The following is a 20,097-nucleotide window of genomic DNA, read 5'->3' on the forward strand; positions in this document are numbered from 1 at the left end:
AAAAATACAAGAACACTGTGTTTTATGAAAATAATGCAAATACCATTTGGTAGAATGCCTTTTGTACAAATTATGTCTCTAATATACGAAGTAAATAAATATTTAATCACATAAATATGTAAATTATAATATATTTAGTGTATATAAAAATTATAATGTTTAATAACAACTGAGTCTAAGGAACAAAAATATTTTATGTCTATTCATACAATTGCTTTTTAAAAAAATGCTGAAGTAGCAAGTTCAAATGAAGCAGATTAACGATGTGAGCACCTAGCAACTGGTTTTTTCGGTTACAAAGCCGTCAGGTTGTGTTGCTTGTTCTGTAAAACTGTAAATATAATATTTTTATATATTATTTATTTTTTATATTGGAGTGACAATGGTTTACTGCGTTGCATACGGTTGTAAAAACAGAGATACTGATAAACTGCCTGGCGTTACATTTCACAAGTAATTGGCTTGTATTTTTTAAAAATGATTTTAATATATTTTTTTAAGTTTGTACCTCTGTCTCATATTTAATTAATATTTACTACTCAAAAGAAACCAACTGGTTCTCAACTGAGGCAGTTAATGCCGGGACGCAAGGATTAGCCAGCGATCTGGCCCTCTGATGCTAAAAATGTACAGTACAAAGCACAATCAAAGAAAGTATCAGTGTCGGTGGGCCAGATCGGCAGAGAAGCTCTCACATATCAAGAGCACTGTTGATAGGTGGCCATTTGGAAGACCTGACTCGCAGAAGGTTCACCCTAACATGATCAATAGGCCATAGGTGAGGTTGACACACTGACACTTACTTTTGCTATGCTTCTACTATGTGCCCGGCGTGAGGGAAAGGTTGCTTTTGGCTCCATATAGAGAGCGTGTAGGCATGCCACCCGATATGAGAATTGGACTTGAGTACTGCAGCAAGTATCTGGGTCACTTGTTCCAATTCTTACAGGAAACAGGGTTTTTTATTTATTTATTTACGGATCGAAATCCACTATAAAAAATATAAATAATATATGTAAAAATACAAATAATATATATAAAAAGAATAAGGACATGTGTACATGGTAATAATATAAATGGTAAATATAAATGATAAATATAAAAATACAATTAAAGAGTAAAAACTGAACAACAAAAATGAAAGACATAATTACTAACCAAATAAGGCAGAGGAAACAAAATAAAGCTGAAAGACAATTGAAACTACAATAATTAGGTACATATTTAATGAAAATAATGCTCTTTGTAAATATATAATAAGACTAGAGTGCGAGAATTAGTTGAACCAGTAAATGAAATAAATTGTAATAATTTTGTACAGTATGAAATATAAAAGCATTCAACTAAGGTTGTAGGATAAGGTTTTTCACAGATTGCACAGAACTATTGAAGAAGTCAATGCTATTGCAGATGTTGTTACTCTTGATCATCATTCTGTGTAGAGGAGAAGAGAGCATGTAGTTAGAGCTTTGGAATTCAATATAAAATAATTTATAGGTTTTAAGAGAGTACGAAGGGACATGTAGCTGTAGTTGAGAGAGGAGATAAGGACTATCAATGAGATTGTTTAATAATTTAAATACAAAAACAATATCAAAGTAATCCCTTCTTAGTGCCAGTTCGAAAAGTTTAAATTCAGAGCGGATTCCAGGGTAGGCAGAATTCGGAGGAAGATTGAGTTTGTAGGAAAGTTTTTTTAAAAATTTGTTTTGTACAGATTGAAGAATTTTTTGATAATTTAGATAGAATGGGTTCCAAACAGGTGTAGTAATCTAACATAATCTAGTATGGGTTGTACAAAAGCTTTATAAAGACGGACAAAACATAGAGGATTTTTAAATTCATAGGTGTTCTGGATGATGAAACCATGTAAACTCTTCATAGATCTATTTTTATTGAAGAAATATGTTATTTAAACTTGAGCTTTTGATCAAAAAGTACACCAAGATCCTTTACAACCTCAACTCGCGTTAAAAGAGCATCATGGAGAGTATAGAGATAAATAAAAGGTTGTTTCTTATGAGAGAATGTAATTGTGTAGCATTTGGAAACATTAAGAGCAAGTTTGTTATTGGAGCACCAGGTTAGCACGTTATTGATAGAATTTTGTAATTGTAAGCAATCAGAAGGAGAAGTGATTATGGAATAGATTTAGAAGAAAGGTTGTTTTATTGTATATAGTAATGATAGTTTTGGGCCCCTAGTATGTATTGGGAGTGAATATATTTATTAGCGTGAAAGTGTAGTGTGAGGGGGTCAATGATGGAATATTGAGTACCTCTTCGACCCCCTAGTTATGTTAGTTATATAATATGTCTGTATAGGATGATGGAGGAATATTGAGTACTCCACCACCTGAACTGACTGAATGGTATATAAATAGGAAAGAATGTATTTAAGAGTGAGTGAGAGTGTGAATGGGTTTGGTTTTAGGAACTGATTGCTTCGGGTCCTGAAATGATAGCACCTGGAGCCAAACCTCGGTTGCTGGACAGATAAAACTGAGGTCTGACCTAGGACTGTCAACACCTAGGGTGGGTGATTCTCGAGCTGGAATTGCCAGTGGACTGTGAGAAGTGTTAGGAACAACTCTGAACATGCATGTATGTATGTACATGCATTTGCAGATTTGAGCTTATATAATTCAATAATCAGTAATTCAATTGTTGCTGTTGTTCAACAACTTGAAAAATTGTTTAAAAAAGCAGAATTACTTTTTAGGTACCCATTGATCATATAAATTTAACTCACACTGATGAATGTGAAAGCAAATGTTATGCCAATCATTATGCTATTTATGCATATCAATAATAATACATATTATAACTATTGTTTATTATAGTGAAAGAATAAAAAAATGCATATCTAAATATTTTAAGACATACATATTTTAATTTTTCCTTTCAATTCTAAATTTAACAGATTTCCAAAGAATGAGAAAAGGCGTGCTGCTTGGGCGAAAGCTGTCAAACGAAAAAATTGGTATCCCACGCCGAGAAGTAATCTATGTTCTGTTCACTTTGAAGAAGAGTTTATCGACAGGACATCTCTGGCTGTAGTCCGTCTGAGGGAGAACGCAATACCTACAATATTTCCTCAACATCCTTCCTATCAGCAAGATACGGTAAAACTACAATTGAAATATTATTTTGATTAAACTGTTTTTTCTTGAGTAAAAGTCGGTATGTGCATCAAAAGATAGTTTGTTAATCTACTCTTTTCTCTTGCCAATTTAAATTTTAAACTAATATCAATTTTTAAAAAGGTAATTTTAAACAACTCATTCATCATCACTATCAAACATCACACCTTTTTTTCCATTGTTTGAATTTGATCATTATATCTATTCATCTTGATCTACCCAATCTTGTTGCTCTAGTTAAATGATAATGGGGGACAGAACCTCTTTACAATACTTCTTGTGGATTCGAACCAGAATCGCTAACGAGCCAGAAACCCTAATGTCTCAGCCACCACAGTACTCTCTGTTGGTTTAGTGTTTTGCACATTGTGTGATTTTCAATGTTTGCGTCATCACTAAAAAAATTAGAAAATACAAGCTGCTTAGTCTTATGTTGTTAGACACTACCATTATCAAACAAATCATGATCAAATGTAGCAGTGATTTTGTTTTAAATTACTAAATGCAAGAAAACAATGCTGGGCTATATTTTTATGGTTTGAAAATAGGAAAATATTTAGATTCATTTATTCTGTAGTAATTCTTAAGTTGGGTTTCCATTGCACTAAAAAAATAACTTGGGCAACCAAACGCAAGAATTACTCATGAAATGCCGTCTCTGGTTAACCATTTCCTCAAGGCGAAACAAAGTGAGCCATCAGTTGTGCGAGACAAGCACACCGTTTAACTACACAAACTGCTGCATCAGCATTTGTTATCATGGCGCTACTTTATGATAAAAAGAAAAGCAAATGAAGAAAACACCATTGGTTATCAAAGAGAATTATTTCATTGGTGAATGCAATGGAACCGGCTTCTGAAGGATATAGCAGTAGAACCCATTGGTGATCAAATAATTATTTTGTCGGCGAATGCAACATGGGAACCTCCTTCTGAGGGATATTGCAGTAGAACCCATCGATGATACTATTTGAAACTTTACTGTTAATTTTTCATTCCTGTAAGACCCCATTGAGTTTTCATTTTTCATACATTCCTCCTGGTTCATTCTCTTACTCAAGACGACTGTGAGTTTCGCACAGTGGAAACCCAGCTTGCTTTGTAAAGTTCTCACTGGATACAGTACAGACCTACAAGCAAAATTACATTCTAGAAAAACTCAACACAAAACAACTGGGTTTATACTGTCAAATCAGCAAGACGGACTGCACTTGAAGCTCAAACTGAATACCATCCAGTGCTAAAATAGAGGAAGAATGCAAGAACATTCGATACTTGCTAAGATGAACTAAGGCCTCTTTAATTTGAGTTATTACAGAATTAGAGAAATACATGATAATGAAAAAGTGGAAACAAGGGCCAAAACCTGAATTAAATGCATTGGAAATCTAATTTTTGTTGCAACAAATTACAACAAACTGAGTATATCGAAAACATACATGGATTCATAAAATAGAAGTCGTGGATTCGAAATGAATAACAAAAGTGAGTGCAGTAGGGACCTACAAATCTGCTGACTATGTGAAGAAGAATATGACTCATGTACATGTAAATGTAACTTATATGTGTCAATGAAATTATACATATCTGAACATTGATCTGCTCTGAGGGGCAAAAAAGTAGGCACCATTAATATTTTTAATTACCTCTTAGACAATCCTCCATTCATTTTCTCTTACAACAATATTTCATTCGTTTGAAAGAATTATAGGAAAGTAAACACAGACAAAACTCCCACTTGTGTTGACAGTTCGATTTTGTAAATAATCTTTGAATAGTCAGTATCTTTCTTGTTGTTTTATCTGTAAAGCTTCTTTCTACCTTTCTGGTACAGTGATTTTTTTTTCTTTATTGTACTATTTTTAAGTTTAGAATTTTTTTGAGTGATGGTTTTAAGTAATGTAGAATTGGTTAGAATCATAGCATTATTGGAAGACGGAAGAAGTGAAGCATATGTGGCCAGGGTGCTTAACATTCCAAGAACAACTGTCCGAAGGGTCTTCCATCGCTACCAAGATACTGGAGGTTACCAAGAAGGTATGGACCAGGTCTCAGAGAGATAATTGTTTTATCGTTTCAAATCCACTCTGTAATCGACTTCTACAGTTGTTGAAAGAAAGCAATGACTTCAACAATTTAGAAATGTTGTCAGTTTACGAACTGTAAGGCGAAGACTTTCAGAAGCTGGATTTTATGTGAGAAGGCCTGCCACTGGCACAGAACAGCTCGGTTAAGTTTTGCAATAAATCACATCAATTGTTCTGAGCAAGAGTCAAGGTTTTGTTTGAGGTCTTCTGTTGGCCGAGAGAGGGTTTGGAGGACAGGAAAGCAATATATCCCTGCAACATTTTTATTCCAGAGAACCTTCATTGCCTGTATGTAATCTTGCAAATCCTCTCTGACCAGTGTGTCTGCTTTTTCGTTAGCCAAAATTCCCTTGTGTCCTGGTATCCAATATATTTATGAACACTGCATCAAGGTATGGCCATGAAGAAGAAAGAAAATTTATTTGCTACTGCCAAGCTTTTGACCTATTTTAAGGTCATCACCAGGACAAAACAACCTTAAATAAGTATACAGACAGACATATTTAGTTTTTACAGGCTATCTCAAATTTCCTTGAAGACTGACTCAGTCCCAACATTGCCAAGGACTGTAATAGTATATACAATATGTTATTAGGTTGTTGATTTTCCCAAATTTTATATGTTGGATGCATTCACTGATTTGTTTTTGTTTGATTTTTTTTTTTTTTTTTACATGATAATGCTTTCATATCTGCTTGGCTATCCAGTGACATTCATTTTTGCCTTCTATCTGTTGAAAGATTCTTAAATTTTCATCTTGAATCAATTTGAACTTTTTTATCGCATCCAATCCAAGAATTAAGTCATAAGAAAAGTTATTACATTTTTATAACATGTATGCCCGAAATTTCTTAGATTTTATTTTGATAGAAATTCTTGCTCGGTGGTGAGTGAAATCAACACCACTAATTGTGCTGAAAATGTTACTATTTTTTATTTTTGCTTTCAATTTTTTGATTCATGAGCGTAACGTTTCACCCACTATCATAAACAAACTTATTACCTTTACACGTACATAATCTTATTACCTTTATACATGCCTAATCAAAATACACGTATTTTAAATGAAAAAGTTCATTGTATAACTTTAAAAATGTCCCACTGTTTTAATCAAAATCATAATTTTAGAAATAGCCTGAAGAATTTATAGCAAGTCAATGATGTTTTGGCTGGCTTTAGGTTAATTAATTACCCTAGAGTATGAACAAAAAATATGAAATAAAGATGGACTCGACAATCTTAGATCATCATAGCTGAGAAATTCTTTTCCAGTCGTTGTTATTAAAGCGTAAGATGTGGATCGGGTGTATGGTCAGGATTAAAAAGAAAACATGGCATTTTTATCTGAGGTTTTGTGTTAGATTTAGGTAACTTTAGTGCAAAACCCATGTGTTGGAACAGTTGTTAATTCCAAAAACCTGCTAACAACCACACTTAATCAACTAATGTAATTAATTTCTAAGGAGCAATAGTTCCCTGAGGATGGTCTTATAAAGGCCAAAAGCTTGGCAGGTGACTGCAGTTGTTGTTGTTTTTAATCCTGACCTAATCCACATCTTACATTATACCACTCGTCGATAAAACACATAATCGTGGTTTTTTTTATTAAACAACCACGTGGCACTTGCTTTAAGCGTCCCTAACAACGGTTGCTAAGTAGATTATTACTGTACATTGAGGCTCCAAGTGATGAGAAGGCACAATACTGGTTTTAACATGTTTAGCGTTTGCTACCGTTTGGGTTTCACTTTTATCAGAAGAGCACCGATTTAAGCAGTGCTAACTTAAGCAAGTTTCTACTTTATCACTTACGGCGTTCAGACTTCAGTTAGTGAACACTTAAATAATTAGTTCATGGGCGTGGCCTAGAGTGGGAGAGGGATTTAGACCAATTGAACTTGAAATTTTATGTGAAATATGTCATATTGTAGTGCTCCAGGATGCAAAAATTACAGGGGAAAACGCTCCTTAAGATCACTGAACGTCACTTTCCACAGGTGAGTCAATGAAACGTACATTTAATGCAAATATTTATATAATAAATATTGCTCAGAAGTGCATCCTTCCTTTAATTGGTGAATAGTGATTTGTTGATATAATCATAATTATAATTAAATTCAAATCTATCAAACTAGAAAATTTACACAATATAAAATCAGTTTCCAATAATTGTAACACAATATGGTCTCCAGTGCTTTTTTACGTTTTCTGTTTGCAATAAATAAAGGCAATTTTTTCTCTAGATTTCCTGCCAACTCTACCCTCCGTTATCAGTGGTTGAAGACAGTAGGCATCAGTGATCCTGGCCCGATCGGAAGGATCTGTTCTGTACACTTTAAGCCCGAAGATTTCAAATATCACTACGGTAAAGCTGACGAATTGAATTCTCAATTAAAATTGATTTATTAACTTTTAAATTTATCCAGATGGAAAGTATCACTACCTCGTGCCGAATGCTGTGCCATCAATATTCCATGGGATGCAAGACCAGTCAGAACAAAACTTGAAGGTAAGACATGCTGTAGTGTATTGAAAAAAAATCATTAATAATAAAATAAAATAATAAAACCGGTTTAATTTAAAAAAATACTGTACCGATTTTTAGAGGAAACAGGACTGTTTTGCTGTGAATAGTACTTTATAGAGTAAAATAATGGAAAAAAGATACAATTTGAAAAGAAAAAATATATTGATGCAACGAAAAATCACAAGGAGGTATGAGGTATAGTCAACAAGAAGACTCAAATATGAATGCCCCAATTATGAATTCTCGTAGTTCACTTGTTTTCCTCACTGCCGATGTTGTCTGAGCTGTTCTGATGACACTCATTCCAACAATAGATCTCATCTTGTGTTTCTTAGTAATAAATGAATCTATTTATTAGAGTGATTTCATAGTGTGAGAGGGTTGATGGCGGAATATTGAGTATCACACCTTGAAGATCAAGAAGGTAATATTTGTAGAGGGCAATGGACAAATATAACTCCACCACCCTAATTGAGTGAATATATAAATAGGAATAAATGTATTAAAGAGTGAGTGAGAGTGTGAATTTGGATTGAGAGACTGACTGGGTGTTGGAATGATAGCCTCTGGAGCCCTCAGTGGATCAATGGATAAGACCTCGGTCTGGCTGGACTGCCAACATCCAGGGTGATTCTTGAGGCCCGCCAATAATTTATTGTATATAAATATTACCCTTATTCGCCAAAAATGTTTGGATAATTCAACTTTTTATGGTCATAATATTTCTTTGTGAAAATTCATTGCGGTGCCAGTGAGTAGTGAATTTTTGTCAGCAATCCTATCAAAATTATCATATCAATTTCTTAAAGCAGAAGATAAAAGTTCAGAAGACTTCTTTCTAACCCTTAAAATGTCTTTTATCTATGGAAGTTAGTAATCTTAGTTTTGTAGCTATAAAACAAGATAAAATATATTTATGTATGGTAAAAAAAATTTGCAAGAAAATAGTGTTTTGAAATAAATTTTGCACAGCAGATTATTAATCAGTCTTAACAAGGGCTTATTCTCAAATTGCTATTGATTATCTATCTATTTATTTTTTAATTATTTTATTTTATTTGCTATTGATGGATGTCTTGTTATAATTTTTCTATTAAGCTTTATTTCATAAGGTTTTTTTTCTAACATTTAAAAACAAAATCAGTAAAATTCGATCTGGTTTTGGGAGAACTGCTAAAAAACGTGTCATTAAATTTGAGGCAACGTTTTGAAATAGATAAATTTACGGTAATTTGCAATAAAGTTGCATGTCATCTGGCCAATTAGTTGACGAGGTGCAAACCAGCTAGCAAAGCAATAGATAAGGTACAACTTATCAACATGAGGTTACACATAAGGTACAAGTACAGCTACATCTACAAGTACATCTTTGGTGCTCAGGAACTTCCGAATTGGTAACGGGCTTGGGTTAAAAGAAAAAAAACATAGCGAATATTTGAAATGTGATGAGTTATGACTCTATGCTGTGCCGTTGGCTGTAACAACAACGGTGGTCACAAGTTTCCAAAGGACCCCGAACGTCGTAAAAAGTGGATTGCTGCCATCAAAAGAAAAGATTGGTTTCCGTCGAAAAGTTCGGTCTTATGTTCGGCACATTTTCGAAAAGAAGACTATTCCACCGAATGCCACACAACAGGTATCGAACAGACGGAATTTTCAACTTGAAAACGATAAGTTTCACGCGTATTTTTTGGATTTTTTATTACAGGGAAACCGCTTGTCAATAAGAGTCTAAGAAAAGACTCAGTTCCTACAATTTTCGATAGAAGCTCGCAGGTAATTATTCTAAACTGCTCAAAAATGAATAAGGATTTTGCTAAGTAGTATTTACTTTCCCTACCATTTTTATTTTATTTTTATTATAAATTGCATTAAATTTATTAGAAATTATTGTTTTTTTACTGAAGAAAAATATAATTAAGGGATTTTGAAAAATAAAAGGTTTTAATTCCATAATTTTGTTTGTTGCAACAATAATTTTTTTAGACAGTACCATGTATAATGTCCTCTGTTAGCTAAAACCTCTGTGCACCTGTTAGGCATACTGTTAATAAGGCTGTCACTAATTTCATAAGGAATTTCACTCCATAGATGCTGCAACGCTGCAGTTAGTTGTTGCAGATGAACTGGTTGTGGATGGTGATCGAAAAGCCTTCTCTACAACGCATACCACATGTGCTCAATGGGATTGAGGTCTGGAGACAATGGGGGACGGGGCAGATGGGAAATTACCAGGTTTTCTAAACATTGATGAACAATTGTTATCCAGAAATTGAAAATCCCTGTCAAAGATTTCCCTGGTTTGAGGGATGCATTCCTCGATAATGTCTGGGACATAACGGACTGTCTTCAACAATATGGAGTAAAGTTCGTCCTTCAGTGAACAAATCCCAGCCCAGACCATTATACCACCTACTCCAAAGTGCACTGGACGCATCCTTGTTCTCAGTAGTCTCTTCGGCGTCTGCTATCACTATACAGACAAAAACACAACTCATGAGTAAACAATACTGCATTCCAATTGGAGTTCTCTTCTAGGCGCTTGCTGCACCATATTCTCCAGAGTTGGTGGTGGCGGGCTGTTGCTACAGGTTGTCTCAAAGGGCATATGATGTGAGGCCGTCTTCCCACAAACGATTACAAATTGTTTGTGTTAATAAAGTCCTTGCCAAAACATCTTTTACTTAATTTAGGATCTGGCGGGCACTATGTGAAGGGTTCTGTCTTGCAGCAATGACAACATTTCTCTCCTCCCTTAGCGCCGTAATGCATTGAGATCCACTACCAGGCCTCCTATATTGACACTTCCCATCTTCCAGAATCGGGCTAAAGCCCGGGAGACAGCGCTCTGAGAAATGCCAACTACTCTGCGATATCCACTTGCCAGTGACCTCGATTGCTCATTTCACAATAATATTGTGAACTTCTGGTTCAAGATGATGTCTTTCCATGGTTAAAGAGAATTAAATGTAATAAATGAATTAAAATGTAGAACAGATGAGAAAAGGTGTGTTTACAAAATGAATAATTTTCATGCTATTCTTAAGGAAATCTGATATTAAAAATGAGGATTAACATTTGTTAGTTTTTTGGTTTGTTCAACTATTTTGTTTTATTCAACTAAAAAGAATATACCGGTTAATTTAATTAAAATTAATAGAATAAGAATAAATTACAAATATCCCTATTCATTTTTGAGTTTATTTGTCTGGAGATTTTATTCCCTGATGGTAGGTTGATTAACTTATTCCAAATTGATATAATTTTTATTCGCAAAGATCTACATTAACCAATTTACTAATATTTCAAGATTATATATTACAATCTTTTTCTGAAGACTACACGTTGATTGTATTTACACTTACTTATCAAAAGCATTAGATAATGTTGATCATACGATTCTACTACAGCAATTACAAAAATTAGGCATACATGGTAACTTATTAGGTTGGTTTGTATCTTATTTAGGTCAGATGGTTAAAGTAAAATTAAATCAGTATTGTCGCATAGTTTTGTAGCACCTTGTGGAGTTCTCAAGGGTCACACTTAGGGCCTTTTCTTTTTAAAATCTATATAAACAATATCTCTGATTCTTGTCCATCCATTATGGCCCTACTTTTCACAGATGATTTAAAAATATTTTTTTAAATTAATTCTATTTCTGACTGCTTACAACTTCAGCATGCCTCGGTAAAACTTAATAATCGGTGTTCAACTAATAATATTCAATTCTGACAAATGTTCAGTTATGACATCATAAAATAAAATATCCTAAAATTTAACTACACTATATCAGGCTTTCTCCTAATTAGACGTGAAATTGTTGAACATCTTGGCATCATTATTGGCAGTCAGATAAACATTCACACACATTAATAAACCTATTGCTAAAGTAAATAAAACTTTAGGATTTATTATGCATCATACTAAACATTTCCATGATTCAGATGCACTTAAAATTTTATACACAAAATTTTATTCACTACCACTGTAAGACCAATATTAGATTGCTGTTCACCTCTTTGAGCTCCATTTCAATCCACCCTTGACTTCGTATTCCAGTATACCCATCATTTTACAACATTGAGTATATTTGTGCTAAAACTAACTTTTAGGATTGTTTGTTTATGCTTCTTTCCAGGTTTTTAAAAATTAAAAATTCTGCTGTTGCAATTTTTGCTAGATGATCATAATTAAATTGCTTGATAATATATTTTACTAAGTGGTTTAATTTTTTCTTGGCTATTTAATAGTTGTAACAATTAAACTAAGAACTTACTAATTTTGATCGAAGCTCACCCGTTGCCAAAATAGTATTAAATGCTTTTCTCTTTGTTATGATGGATTTAACTAAATTTAACCAAATCATCATGATTTAAGCTGGAACTCTTTACACATAATTGATACAGTTAATTATAACATAAAATTTTCAGAATTATTACATTTTATTTTAAACTAGTTTTTACCCACAACTTCGTCCACACGGGACTCTGTTTGTACCTCTGTAATGTGATACAGAAGGCATTCTAATATAATGTCTTGTTTCTCAAATTCTTCTCTTCTTCAGTTCACTTCAGTCTATACATGGAGAAAAATTGTCCATATGAACATCTTAGGGATGGAATTTCGGAAGCGTTCTTTCTTATCGGCTATCCATGTCATTATAGGAATGCACTGTCAAAATTTCACCCCTTTAGATCCAGCGGTTTGGTCTGTGCATTGTGTCAGTCAGTTACAGAACTGTTTTATATATTATCTTGAGGTGGTCGCTATAAAACAAAATGGACTGGATGGATTTTTTTAAAACATTTGCTAGTATAAATCATAAGTCAATTTTTGTAAATATTACTTTTTTAAATTTATTTTGGCAATTCATATAATGTAACATCTAGTCTCATGATTCCTTTTTTTAATTATTTGTAAACACTTATAAACTCTATTGTAACTTGATTGTGCTCATTTGTAAATAAAAGTCGTATTTATGTTAAAAGTATGTTTTCTTACTTAACCATGGTATTCAAAATATAAATGTCTATTGCAGGTAACTTTTGAATAGTTTTACAAACACAACTATTTTTACCAGCAATTTTCTTAAAAATATTTTTGAAATAACAAGTATAATATGGTATATAGATATTGTGTAATAATATAAGATTATTATTATTGTTTGGTTAGAGGGTTTAAAAAGTCAAAAATTTTGAATTACAGTTAGGAAAGCAGAAATCCGTGAAAAGGAAAGCAAGTGACCAAATGCCTTTGAATGAGGAGGACGATGACGACCAATCCAATTTATATGAGGTTCATTCAATAAATGAGACTGAATTTGAAGAAAACCAGGGTATGGATCCAATTGGAGAAGGCGAGTCCAACAGTGAATTGATCAAAAAGACGATCGCCAGCTTGGAAAGGGCGAAAGATGAGTACACCAGTTTTGGTGAGTTTGTAGCTCATGAATTACGATGCATTAATTCAGTTTTGCTGAGAAAAAAGTTAAAGCGAGTAATTCAAAAGACTATTTTAGAGATAGTCGAAGAAGATGAACAAAACCAGTAAATTTGCTCAATTATTTGTTTGTAAATAATGTGTATTTTGTATTGCATTTAAAAATATAGGTACTTTGGTTTTAATGTGTTTGCATTTTAATATGAAACTTCCTTTTCCTTTTATCTTGGTTGCTGTTTTATATTAATTCAACATGTGGTAGCGGCATTTATTGAAATTCACAACCTCTTTCTTTTTACTTTTTATTGCCTGTATGTGTTTCAGGTACAATGCCTTTTCAAGAATTATTGGATAGTTTGTTTCGAGCACCAACAAGCCTTGAAAAGGGTAGGGCAGTGGACCAAATTGCATAAATAGGCAATAAAAAGTAAAAATAGGCCGTGAAGTCCAATAAATGCCATTATCACATGTTTATTTTGAGAACACGTTTATCATGGTAAATAATAAGAACTGGGGGGATCAGTTGTTACAACGGTTTAGGCTTGGACACTGCACTTGTCTCTGTAAGATAAAGGTCTCTTGTTTGAATCCAGGGGCCCTGCAAATGGCTTTACAAAAAATTAATTTAAATAAAATTTTTAAAAAACCATCCCGAGGGTTCATAATTTCATAGTTGAAATACTCTCTCAATTAAATAAAATTTAAAAAAGGGTGTTTAGACTCCTCAGTTATGGGTTCAATTCCCACCATCGTTTCTGGCACTTTTTTAAATGATACCCTTACCCCATTAATACAATGTCAAATCCCTTAACTATGTGCTATGTTCAAAAGGCCATTAAAAAATTTTCAGACTTTTCTTTTGTAATAAGAACTGTTTCCTGGAGGTGATGTGGTTCATTATAAAACTAAACTTATTTAAAAAAAGAGACACTGAATATGAAATAATAAGCAGTAAAAATCTATGTAAAATATTGTTTAATACATTATTAGTTGTTTTATTCATAAATGTTACTTGAATCATTTCTTTTGCTTATCTGAATCACTAGATTGCTCAGTATCATCTGATGAAGAAAATTCATCGTCTACCTTGGCTTCTCTTCCCTGTGTCTGATTTGCACGGATATATCCAAAATCCTTCATTTTCCATCTTTCTGGTTTAGTGTAAACAACATCCGCTCGACACAAACGGTCTTGTATTGCGCCGCAAGCATACAACTCTTTTAACTCTACTAAACCACCTATAAATTCATTATCTACGAATATCTGAGGAACCTAGGAGAGATGGAAAAAAAATTGTTCTAATTGTTAGTTTAATTCAATACTAATAGTCATCAGGAAAAATGGGTTTTAATTGACACAAATTTCTAAAGAGCCCCCCACCAGCATAAAGAAATGTGTATTATCTTACAGTTGTGTAGCCTGTTCTTTTCATAAGCTCTAAAACCAATCCATCTGTAGGAGCATAAACATCAAGTTCTATCGTCTTAACTGCAATTCCTATTGATGCAAATATCTGAAAATTGTGAACAACATTTTTTTTTTGGACAAGTAATTACAAGGAACACATTACTAAATAAAAACTGTTTCTTACTCTCCTAACTTCAGCACAGTAATTGCAACCTGGTTTTCCAAACATCACAACCCTTTGTGATTGTATGTGTCCATCTAACTCCCTCTTGAACCTGGATTGGTATTTATCCTTACATTTGCAACAACAACAGCCCTTAATTTAAGCATACTTTGTTTAGTCTGCAAACTTCATTCTGTACAGTCTTATATTAGCCATTATTGAAATTGGCTTACTACGTGTGGAGAATAATTAGTTACCATTGCTTTTTCTGCGAATATTCCATTTCCAACAGGTTTCTGGGGCATGAACAGATTTATCCATTAAGTAAGTACACTTTTTCCAGATAAAAACAGATGGAGTGTTATTTTGTTACAATCATTTGTTTAATGTATTTTTAAAAAGTTGGAGTTTTAGTTATTAAAAATCTACTCTTAAGGTTGAAAAATCTTAATTACTTTTATTTATTTACTTTTTGGAATATGGATTTTTTTTCCAAAATACCAGCTTAGTAATAGAGTAATTTCTACTTGGATACAAAATTTTGATTGATTTCCTCTTATGGTGAAGTACTAAAATGCATCTGACCGATTAAACCAGTGAGGATAGGCAAACCAACCAAAATGACCAAACTACAAGTTCATCACCCCTCAGACCTCATGGAGAAATCTTACAAAGTGCTTATCACCCACAAGATTCAAGAAGCAAGAAATGTGCTACAATTATGCAGTAAATTTACAGAATTACGGTGATTGAGAATTTGATATTATTCATTTATGCCGTTGAAAGAGATCAATAGGGTGGAGCTAGTATGGTTTGCCCTAGCCTATTTGCCAAAGCCTGGGTTAGATTCTCAGCATTATTCTTGAATTTTAAACTGAATTTAGTTCTTGGAGAAAATCACATAATACTGGTCATGAGTTGTTGCACAGTCAAACTATTAAAATATTTTTTCTCCAGTTAGACGGACCCTGATTACTCTGTGTCAGTGTATTGTATTCAGATGTTTTGTTTCAATACTGATCACTAATAGTAACTGGTAATTTCTGTACATGAACTTCACTGCAGCAATGAGATATCCTTACCCCCAATTATCACTAATAATGAAATACAATAATGATGGTAGAGATTTTATATTGAAGAGCATACTTTACACCCTGGTGGATATCGATTACCCATTTTTCCAAGAACTTCATAGGGGTCTTGGCATCTGTCGGCTTTCTTTCGGATTCGTTTTGTAGAAGTTACAGCGCTACAATTATTTCTGCATGGACCTTCGTCAGTTTTTGGGTAAATCGGAGAGCATCCTGTATTGGTCCTCATAGACTTTGTAGTTATGCAGGCAGGGTTGACCTGGCAAAGAAGTTTTTGCAATTCACCAGAGTTTTTTAAGGCTTTTAAGTCGCATAAACCACCGACAAATCGACCATCAATGAATACCTGTGGAACCTGCAAGTAATTATGGAACACTGCTTATGATTCCATTGTGCAAGACAAAAAACAACTATCAACAACTTTATTACTAAAAATGTAAAATACAATTATTATTCTTAATTATTAATAATACTTTAGGATAATTTGTGAAATGAATGTAAGACTTCATAAAATAAACAATACATATTATATTTCAAGTTAATAATATATATAAATATAACGTTAAACGGAAAAAAGAAACATCTTACAGTGGTATATCCAGTTTTAGCCTTAAGGGCTTTAATGAGACCATGGTTTGGTGAAAGATCGTCTAACTCCATTGCTGCATAATCTGAATTCATCAAGCGAAACATCTTGGGGAAAAGGAAAAAGCGATAGCTGTGAATTCTTTATAATAGTGTACAAAAACTTCACTCACTTTTTTTGCATCATCACAAAATGGGCAGACGGTCTTTGAAAAAATCACCACTCTTCCATAATGTATGAGTTCTCTGAGTTCAGCTTCATGCTTAGTTTCTCCCTTGCTATTCTTGCAGCAGCAGCAGGAACAACCATTTTTGTTGCAATTCTTGCAGCAGGAACAACCCTTTTTGTATTTTTGTTTATTTTTATTTTTTATTAAATGTAACAGATAAATTAGAAGATATTTGTAATAAAAAATAATTGTATTACTATGTGAAAAGCTGATATGGAAATGTTTTTCAACACAAACCCAGACACACAAATTATTTACCATAATAGTTTTGGGTCTCGCCCATCTCTAGTGTATAAAAACACCGACAACAATTTTAAACTAACTTGCAAAACATGACTGTATCACATGAAAATATAAATAAGTGAACTTCAGCTGAAAAGGCCAATTGGAATCATAGTTTTACAGGATTTCAAAACACAAAATGTCTGTAAAAAACAATATCAATCAATAAATCCAAAGGTCAAATGAACTTTACATTTAAAGAGTTGGAAATAAGTGTAAAACAAATCCCATCTGACGTTCTCAAACCTCTCCCACTTCCTTGAAGTATATTTGATACAACAGACTGAAAAAATTTATACCAGTGAGCACGAACCCAAGGAAATGTCAAATACCTAAATCAAATGAGACAGTGCGTTTATCAGAACACTAATAACAATGTGTGTTTTTTGTGACCGGTTGGTTAATAATTTGTTGGATTTATGAGGAGCGGTCAAGAATGACACAAGTTCACACAAAACCAATATGATACCAAAAAAATAGCACCACACTTTATGCCCTGAAGAAGAACAAAATAAAGGTTGAAAAATCGACACAAAAAAAATACGAGGGTTTTTTTCTAAACTGCCTCATTCTTGACCGCTCCTCATGAATCCAACAAACTAATGACAATGTAGAATTTCATCTCAAAATATGATTTGGATGGTTCTGCTTTTATATTTCTGAAAATAAATTAGTTTATTCTTGTGAACTTGACATCCAACTGCTATCCTTTCTTCTTCTGATCATGGGTGTTGCGAATTGGTGAGGGCATATTGAACCAGCACTGGGTCCTTCTATAGACAAAAGTCTCCATGTTAATCAAGCGCATTTTGGCTTTGTGCCATCTTAAGTGAGAAATTCTATCAGAGATAGAACATCAAGAAAACAAATTAAACAGTCTTCATGTAAAATGTGACTTGCTGCACAATATAAGACATATGTGTACAAAATAACATAATTTAAGGGCATGACTGAAAACCTCATCTCAAAAGCACCATGAAACATCAAAAATAGAGGCAAGGTTTAAAAACTTTTAAGAAAATTAGTGGTGGTTGTTGGTCTGCAAGTCAGTGAATATAGTTACTCAGTGATGATGTTGTAAACGTGAAAACGTGTTTGATTAACATCAAAATAAGTGAATTTAGAAGGAAGAAAGGACCTGGTGTGTGTTCACCTACTTCCAGACTAACATCCACCACCAAAAGAAAAAAGCAGTTGGGTGTCAACAAGAAAAAGCGTTTATTTTCTGAAATATTAGAAAAACAGTGTCAACCTAATCAGAGCTTGAATCCTAAATTTGCTAAGAACTAGGATGGATTAACTTAAAAACAAATAACAATACTGGAAATATATAGTTTTATTAATATAATGTACTTATTGTACACATAGATATTAATGGAAATATCAGTGATGTAAATAAAAGTACATTATTTAATTTGCTTTGTTGTTTTTTTCTAAACTATTAAAGTAAAAGTTTAAGACTTAAAATGTTTGAATGGAGATTAGTTTGAAGTCAAACATTTATTTCCAATAAACAAAAATTAACTATATGACAAGTCAAAACTATTCAGGTTTAGTTCCTAGGAGTTTATATTTTGAGGTTTTACATTAATTTAAAATCATGTATTGTGCTTGCTTGAGGGTAAATATTGTTATTAATGTTGTATCTTCTGATAAATGCAGTCTCATTGGATTTAGGTATTTGACTTTTCAGTTTGTGTCTGAGGCCCTTGCTTGCTGGTAACAGTTTTTTCCGTCTTTTGAGTCAAATGTATTTCAATAGGGGGTGGAAGTGGTTCGAGAACGACAGGCGGAACTTGTTCGACATTTATTTCCAACTCTTTAAATGTAAAGTTCATTTGATCTTTGGATTTATTGGTCGGTATTAAGTTTTTACTAGACATTTTGTGTTTTGAAGTCCTGTAAAACTATATTTCAAATTGGCCTTTTCAGCTGAAGTTCCCTTATTTATTTTTCCATGTGATGCAGTTATGTTTTGCAAGTTAGTTTAAATTTATTTTATACACTTTTAGAGATGGATGAGACCCATAATTATTATGGTAAATAATTTGTGTGACTGGGTTTGTTTTAAAAAACATTTACCTGTCAGTTTAAAATATAGAAATGACTACAATTGTTTTTTTGTTACAAATCAAACAAAAATATTATATAAATAAAGGGTTGTGCCTGCTGCAAGAATAGAGAAGCACAACTCAGAGGACTCATAAATTATAATAGAGTGGTTATTTTCTCGAAGACCATCTGCCCATTTAGTGATGATGCAAAAAAAGTGAGTGATGTATTTTTGCACTATTTTATAGTATTCATGGCTATCACTTTTTCTTTTTCTCCAAGATTTTTCGCTTGATGAATTCAGATTATGCATCAATTGAGTTAGACGAACTTTCACCAAGCCATGGACTTCTCAAAGCCCTTAAGGCTAAAACTGGACGTACCACTGTAAGATTTAACTTCTCTTTTCATTTTTACGTATGCATTATTGACTTGAAATATAGTATTTATTTTTTATTATATGAAGTCTCACATTCATTTCACAAATTATCCTAAAGTATTATTAATAATTATCATATTTTTAATTGTTAGTAATACAGATGGTTGTTTTTTGTTTTGCACAATGAAATCATAAGCAGAGTACCATAATTACTTTCAGGTTCCACAGATATTCATTGATGGTCGATTTGTCGGTGGTTTATGTGAATTAAAAGCATTAAAAAGCTCTGGTAAACTACAAAAATATCTTTGCCAGGTCAACCCTTACTGCATGACTACAAAGTCTTTGAGGAGCAACACAGGATGCGTTTCAACTTACCCAAAATCTGACAAAGGTCCATGCAGAAATAGTTGTCAAGCTAGAACTTCTGTAGCGGCACGCAGAAACCGATAGAAAAATGACAGATGTCAAGATCCTTATCGAGCTATTGGCAAAATGGGTTCTCAATATCCAACAGGGCATCAAGCAGGCCCTGCACTAAAAATCTCCATCCATCATTATTGTATTTAATTATAATTAGTGATAGCTGGGAGTTATATATAAGGATATATCTTAATGCTGCAGTGAAGCTTAAGCACTTCCTTATTTAGTTATCTGAGTGCAATACACACTCCATCACAGCGATCAGGGTTCATCTAACTATAGACAAA

General features: G+C 33.1%; 4 protein-coding genes across 14 annotated transcripts; 2 read left to right on the plus strand and 2 right to left on the minus strand.

Annotated features, from left to right (window-relative positions):
* The first annotated feature begins 349 nt into the window (after positions 1-349).
* Positions 350-13,383, plus strand: LOC106662158 (THAP domain-containing protein 8-like). Of its 4 annotated transcripts, none has more exons than XM_024225012.1 (4): positions 6,394-7,226; positions 7,473-7,594; positions 7,656-7,738; positions 7,835-8,761. In XM_024225012.1, exons 1-4 carry the CDS (start codon positions 7,147-7,149, stop codon positions 7,871-7,873), a joined length of 324 nt encoding a protein of 107 aa, XP_024080780.1. In that variant the 5' UTR covers positions 6,394-7,146; the 3' UTR covers positions 7,874-8,761. The 4 variants fall into 4 exon arrangements, with proteins under 4 accessions (XP_014241489.1, XP_024080780.1, XP_014241488.1 ...); XM_014386002.2 differs by lacking the exon at positions 7,835-8,761 and adding an exon at positions 12,965-13,383 and having other exon boundaries at positions 6,477-7,226; XM_014386003.2 differs by lacking the exons at positions 6,394-7,226; positions 7,473-7,594; positions 7,656-7,738; positions 7,835-8,761 and adding exons at positions 350-453; positions 2,923-3,124; positions 12,965-13,383.
* Positions 13,384-14,158: 775 nt separating this feature from the next.
* Positions 14,159-15,850, minus strand: LOC106662350 (glutaredoxin-like). 5 transcript variants are annotated; one of them, XM_014386398.1, is made up of 5 exons: positions 15,026-15,850; positions 14,938-14,961; positions 14,790-14,880; positions 14,607-14,711; positions 14,159-14,470 (listed from the first exon to the last, which is right to left on the minus strand). In XM_014386398.1, the coding sequence occupies exons 3-5, from the start codon at positions 14,832-14,834 to the stop codon at positions 14,216-14,218; spliced, it is 405 nt and encodes a 134-aa protein (XP_014241884.1). In that variant the 5' UTR covers positions 14,835-14,880; positions 14,938-14,961; positions 15,026-15,850; the 3' UTR covers positions 14,159-14,215. The 5 variants fall into 5 exon arrangements, with proteins under 5 accessions (XP_014241884.1, XP_014241885.1, XP_014241882.1 ...); XM_014386399.1 differs by having other exon boundaries at positions 14,938-14,970; XM_014386396.1 differs by lacking the exon at positions 14,938-14,961.
* Positions 15,851-15,882: 32 nt separating this feature from the next.
* LOC106662349 (glutaredoxin-C6-like) lies at positions 15,883-17,075 on the minus strand. The gene is made up of 4 exons (XM_014386394.2): positions 16,933-17,075; positions 16,618-16,785; positions 16,448-16,552; positions 15,883-16,214 (listed from the first exon to the last, which is right to left on the minus strand). The coding sequence occupies exons 1-4, from the start codon at positions 16,933-16,935 to the stop codon at positions 15,897-15,899; spliced, it is 594 nt and encodes a 197-aa protein (XP_014241880.1). The 5' UTR covers positions 16,936-17,075; the 3' UTR covers positions 15,883-15,896.
* Positions 17,076-18,386: 1,311 nt separating this feature from the next.
* On the plus strand, positions 18,387-19,944 carry LOC106662216 (glutaredoxin-C6-like). Of its 4 annotated transcripts, none has more exons than XM_014386105.2 (5): positions 18,387-18,813; positions 18,889-18,995; positions 19,115-19,225; positions 19,291-19,395; positions 19,703-19,944. In XM_014386105.2, exons 2-5 carry the CDS (start codon positions 18,975-18,977, stop codon positions 19,838-19,840), a joined length of 375 nt encoding a protein of 124 aa, XP_014241591.1. In that variant the 5' UTR covers positions 18,387-18,813; positions 18,889-18,974; the 3' UTR covers positions 19,841-19,944. The 4 variants fall into 4 exon arrangements, 2 of the variants coding, with proteins under 2 accessions (XP_014241591.1, XP_014241590.1); XR_001339861.2 differs by having other exon boundaries at positions 18,390-18,813; positions 19,046-19,225; positions 19,607-19,944; XR_001339860.2 differs by having other exon boundaries at positions 18,393-18,813; positions 19,058-19,225; positions 19,607-19,944.
* The last annotated feature ends 153 nt before the right edge of the window (positions 19,945-20,097 follow it).

The sequence above is a fragment of the Cimex lectularius genome, unplaced genomic scaffold (genome assembly GCF_000648675.2).
Source record: "Cimex lectularius strain Harlan isolate CLEC.00 unplaced genomic scaffold, Clec_2.1 scaffold19, whole genome shotgun sequence".
NCBI classification, from domain to species: Eukaryota; Metazoa; Arthropoda; class Insecta; order Hemiptera; family Cimicidae; genus Cimex; species Cimex lectularius.

Excerpts from the sequence above, each read along its gene's own strand:
- LOC106662158 (XM_014386002.2), top strand. The coding sequence starts at position 7,147 with ATGTCATATTGTAGTGCTCCAGGATGCAAAAATTACAGGGGAAAACGC. Across the intron at positions 7,227-7,472 it reads CTGAACGTCACTTTCCACAG|ATTTCCTGCCAACTCTACCC; the intron begins GTGAGTCAATGA and ends TTTTTTCTCTAG. Across the intron at positions 7,739-12,964 it reads AGTCAGAACAAAACTTGAAG|TTAGGAAAGCAGAAATCCGT; the intron begins GTAAGACATGCT and ends TTTGAATTACAG.
- LOC106662350 (XM_014386395.1), bottom strand. The coding sequence starts at position 15,073 with ATGCCCCAGAAACCTGTTGGAAATGGAATATTCGCAGAAAAAGCAATG. Across the intron at positions 14,922-15,025 it reads TATTCGCAGAAAAAGCAATG|GGCTGTTGTTGTTGCAAATG; the intron begins GTAACTAATTAT and ends GCTTAAATTAAG. Across the intron at positions 14,471-14,606 it reads AAAGAACAGGCTACACAACT|GTTCCTCAGATATTCGTAGA; the intron begins GTAAGATAATAC and ends CATCTCTCCTAG.
- LOC106662349 (XM_014386394.2), bottom strand. Across the intron at positions 16,553-16,617 it reads TTTGTGATGATGCAAAAAAA|ATGTTTCGCTTGATGAATTC; the intron begins GTGAGTGAAGTT and ends CTTTTCCCCAAG. Across the intron at positions 16,215-16,447 it reads CTAAAACTGGATATACCACT|GTTCCACAGGTATTCATTGA; the intron begins GTAAGATGTTTC and ends AATTACTTGCAG.
- LOC106662216 (XM_014386104.2), top strand. The coding sequence starts at position 18,975 with ATGAGACCCATAATTATTATG. Across the intron at positions 18,996-19,114 it reads TGAGACCCATAATTATTATG|GGTTGTGCCTGCTGCAAGAA; the intron begins GTAAATAATTTG and ends ATATAAATAAAG. Across the intron at positions 19,396-19,606 it reads CTAAAACTGGACGTACCACT|GTTCCACAGATATTCATTGA; the intron begins GTAAGATTTAAC and ends AATTACTTTCAG.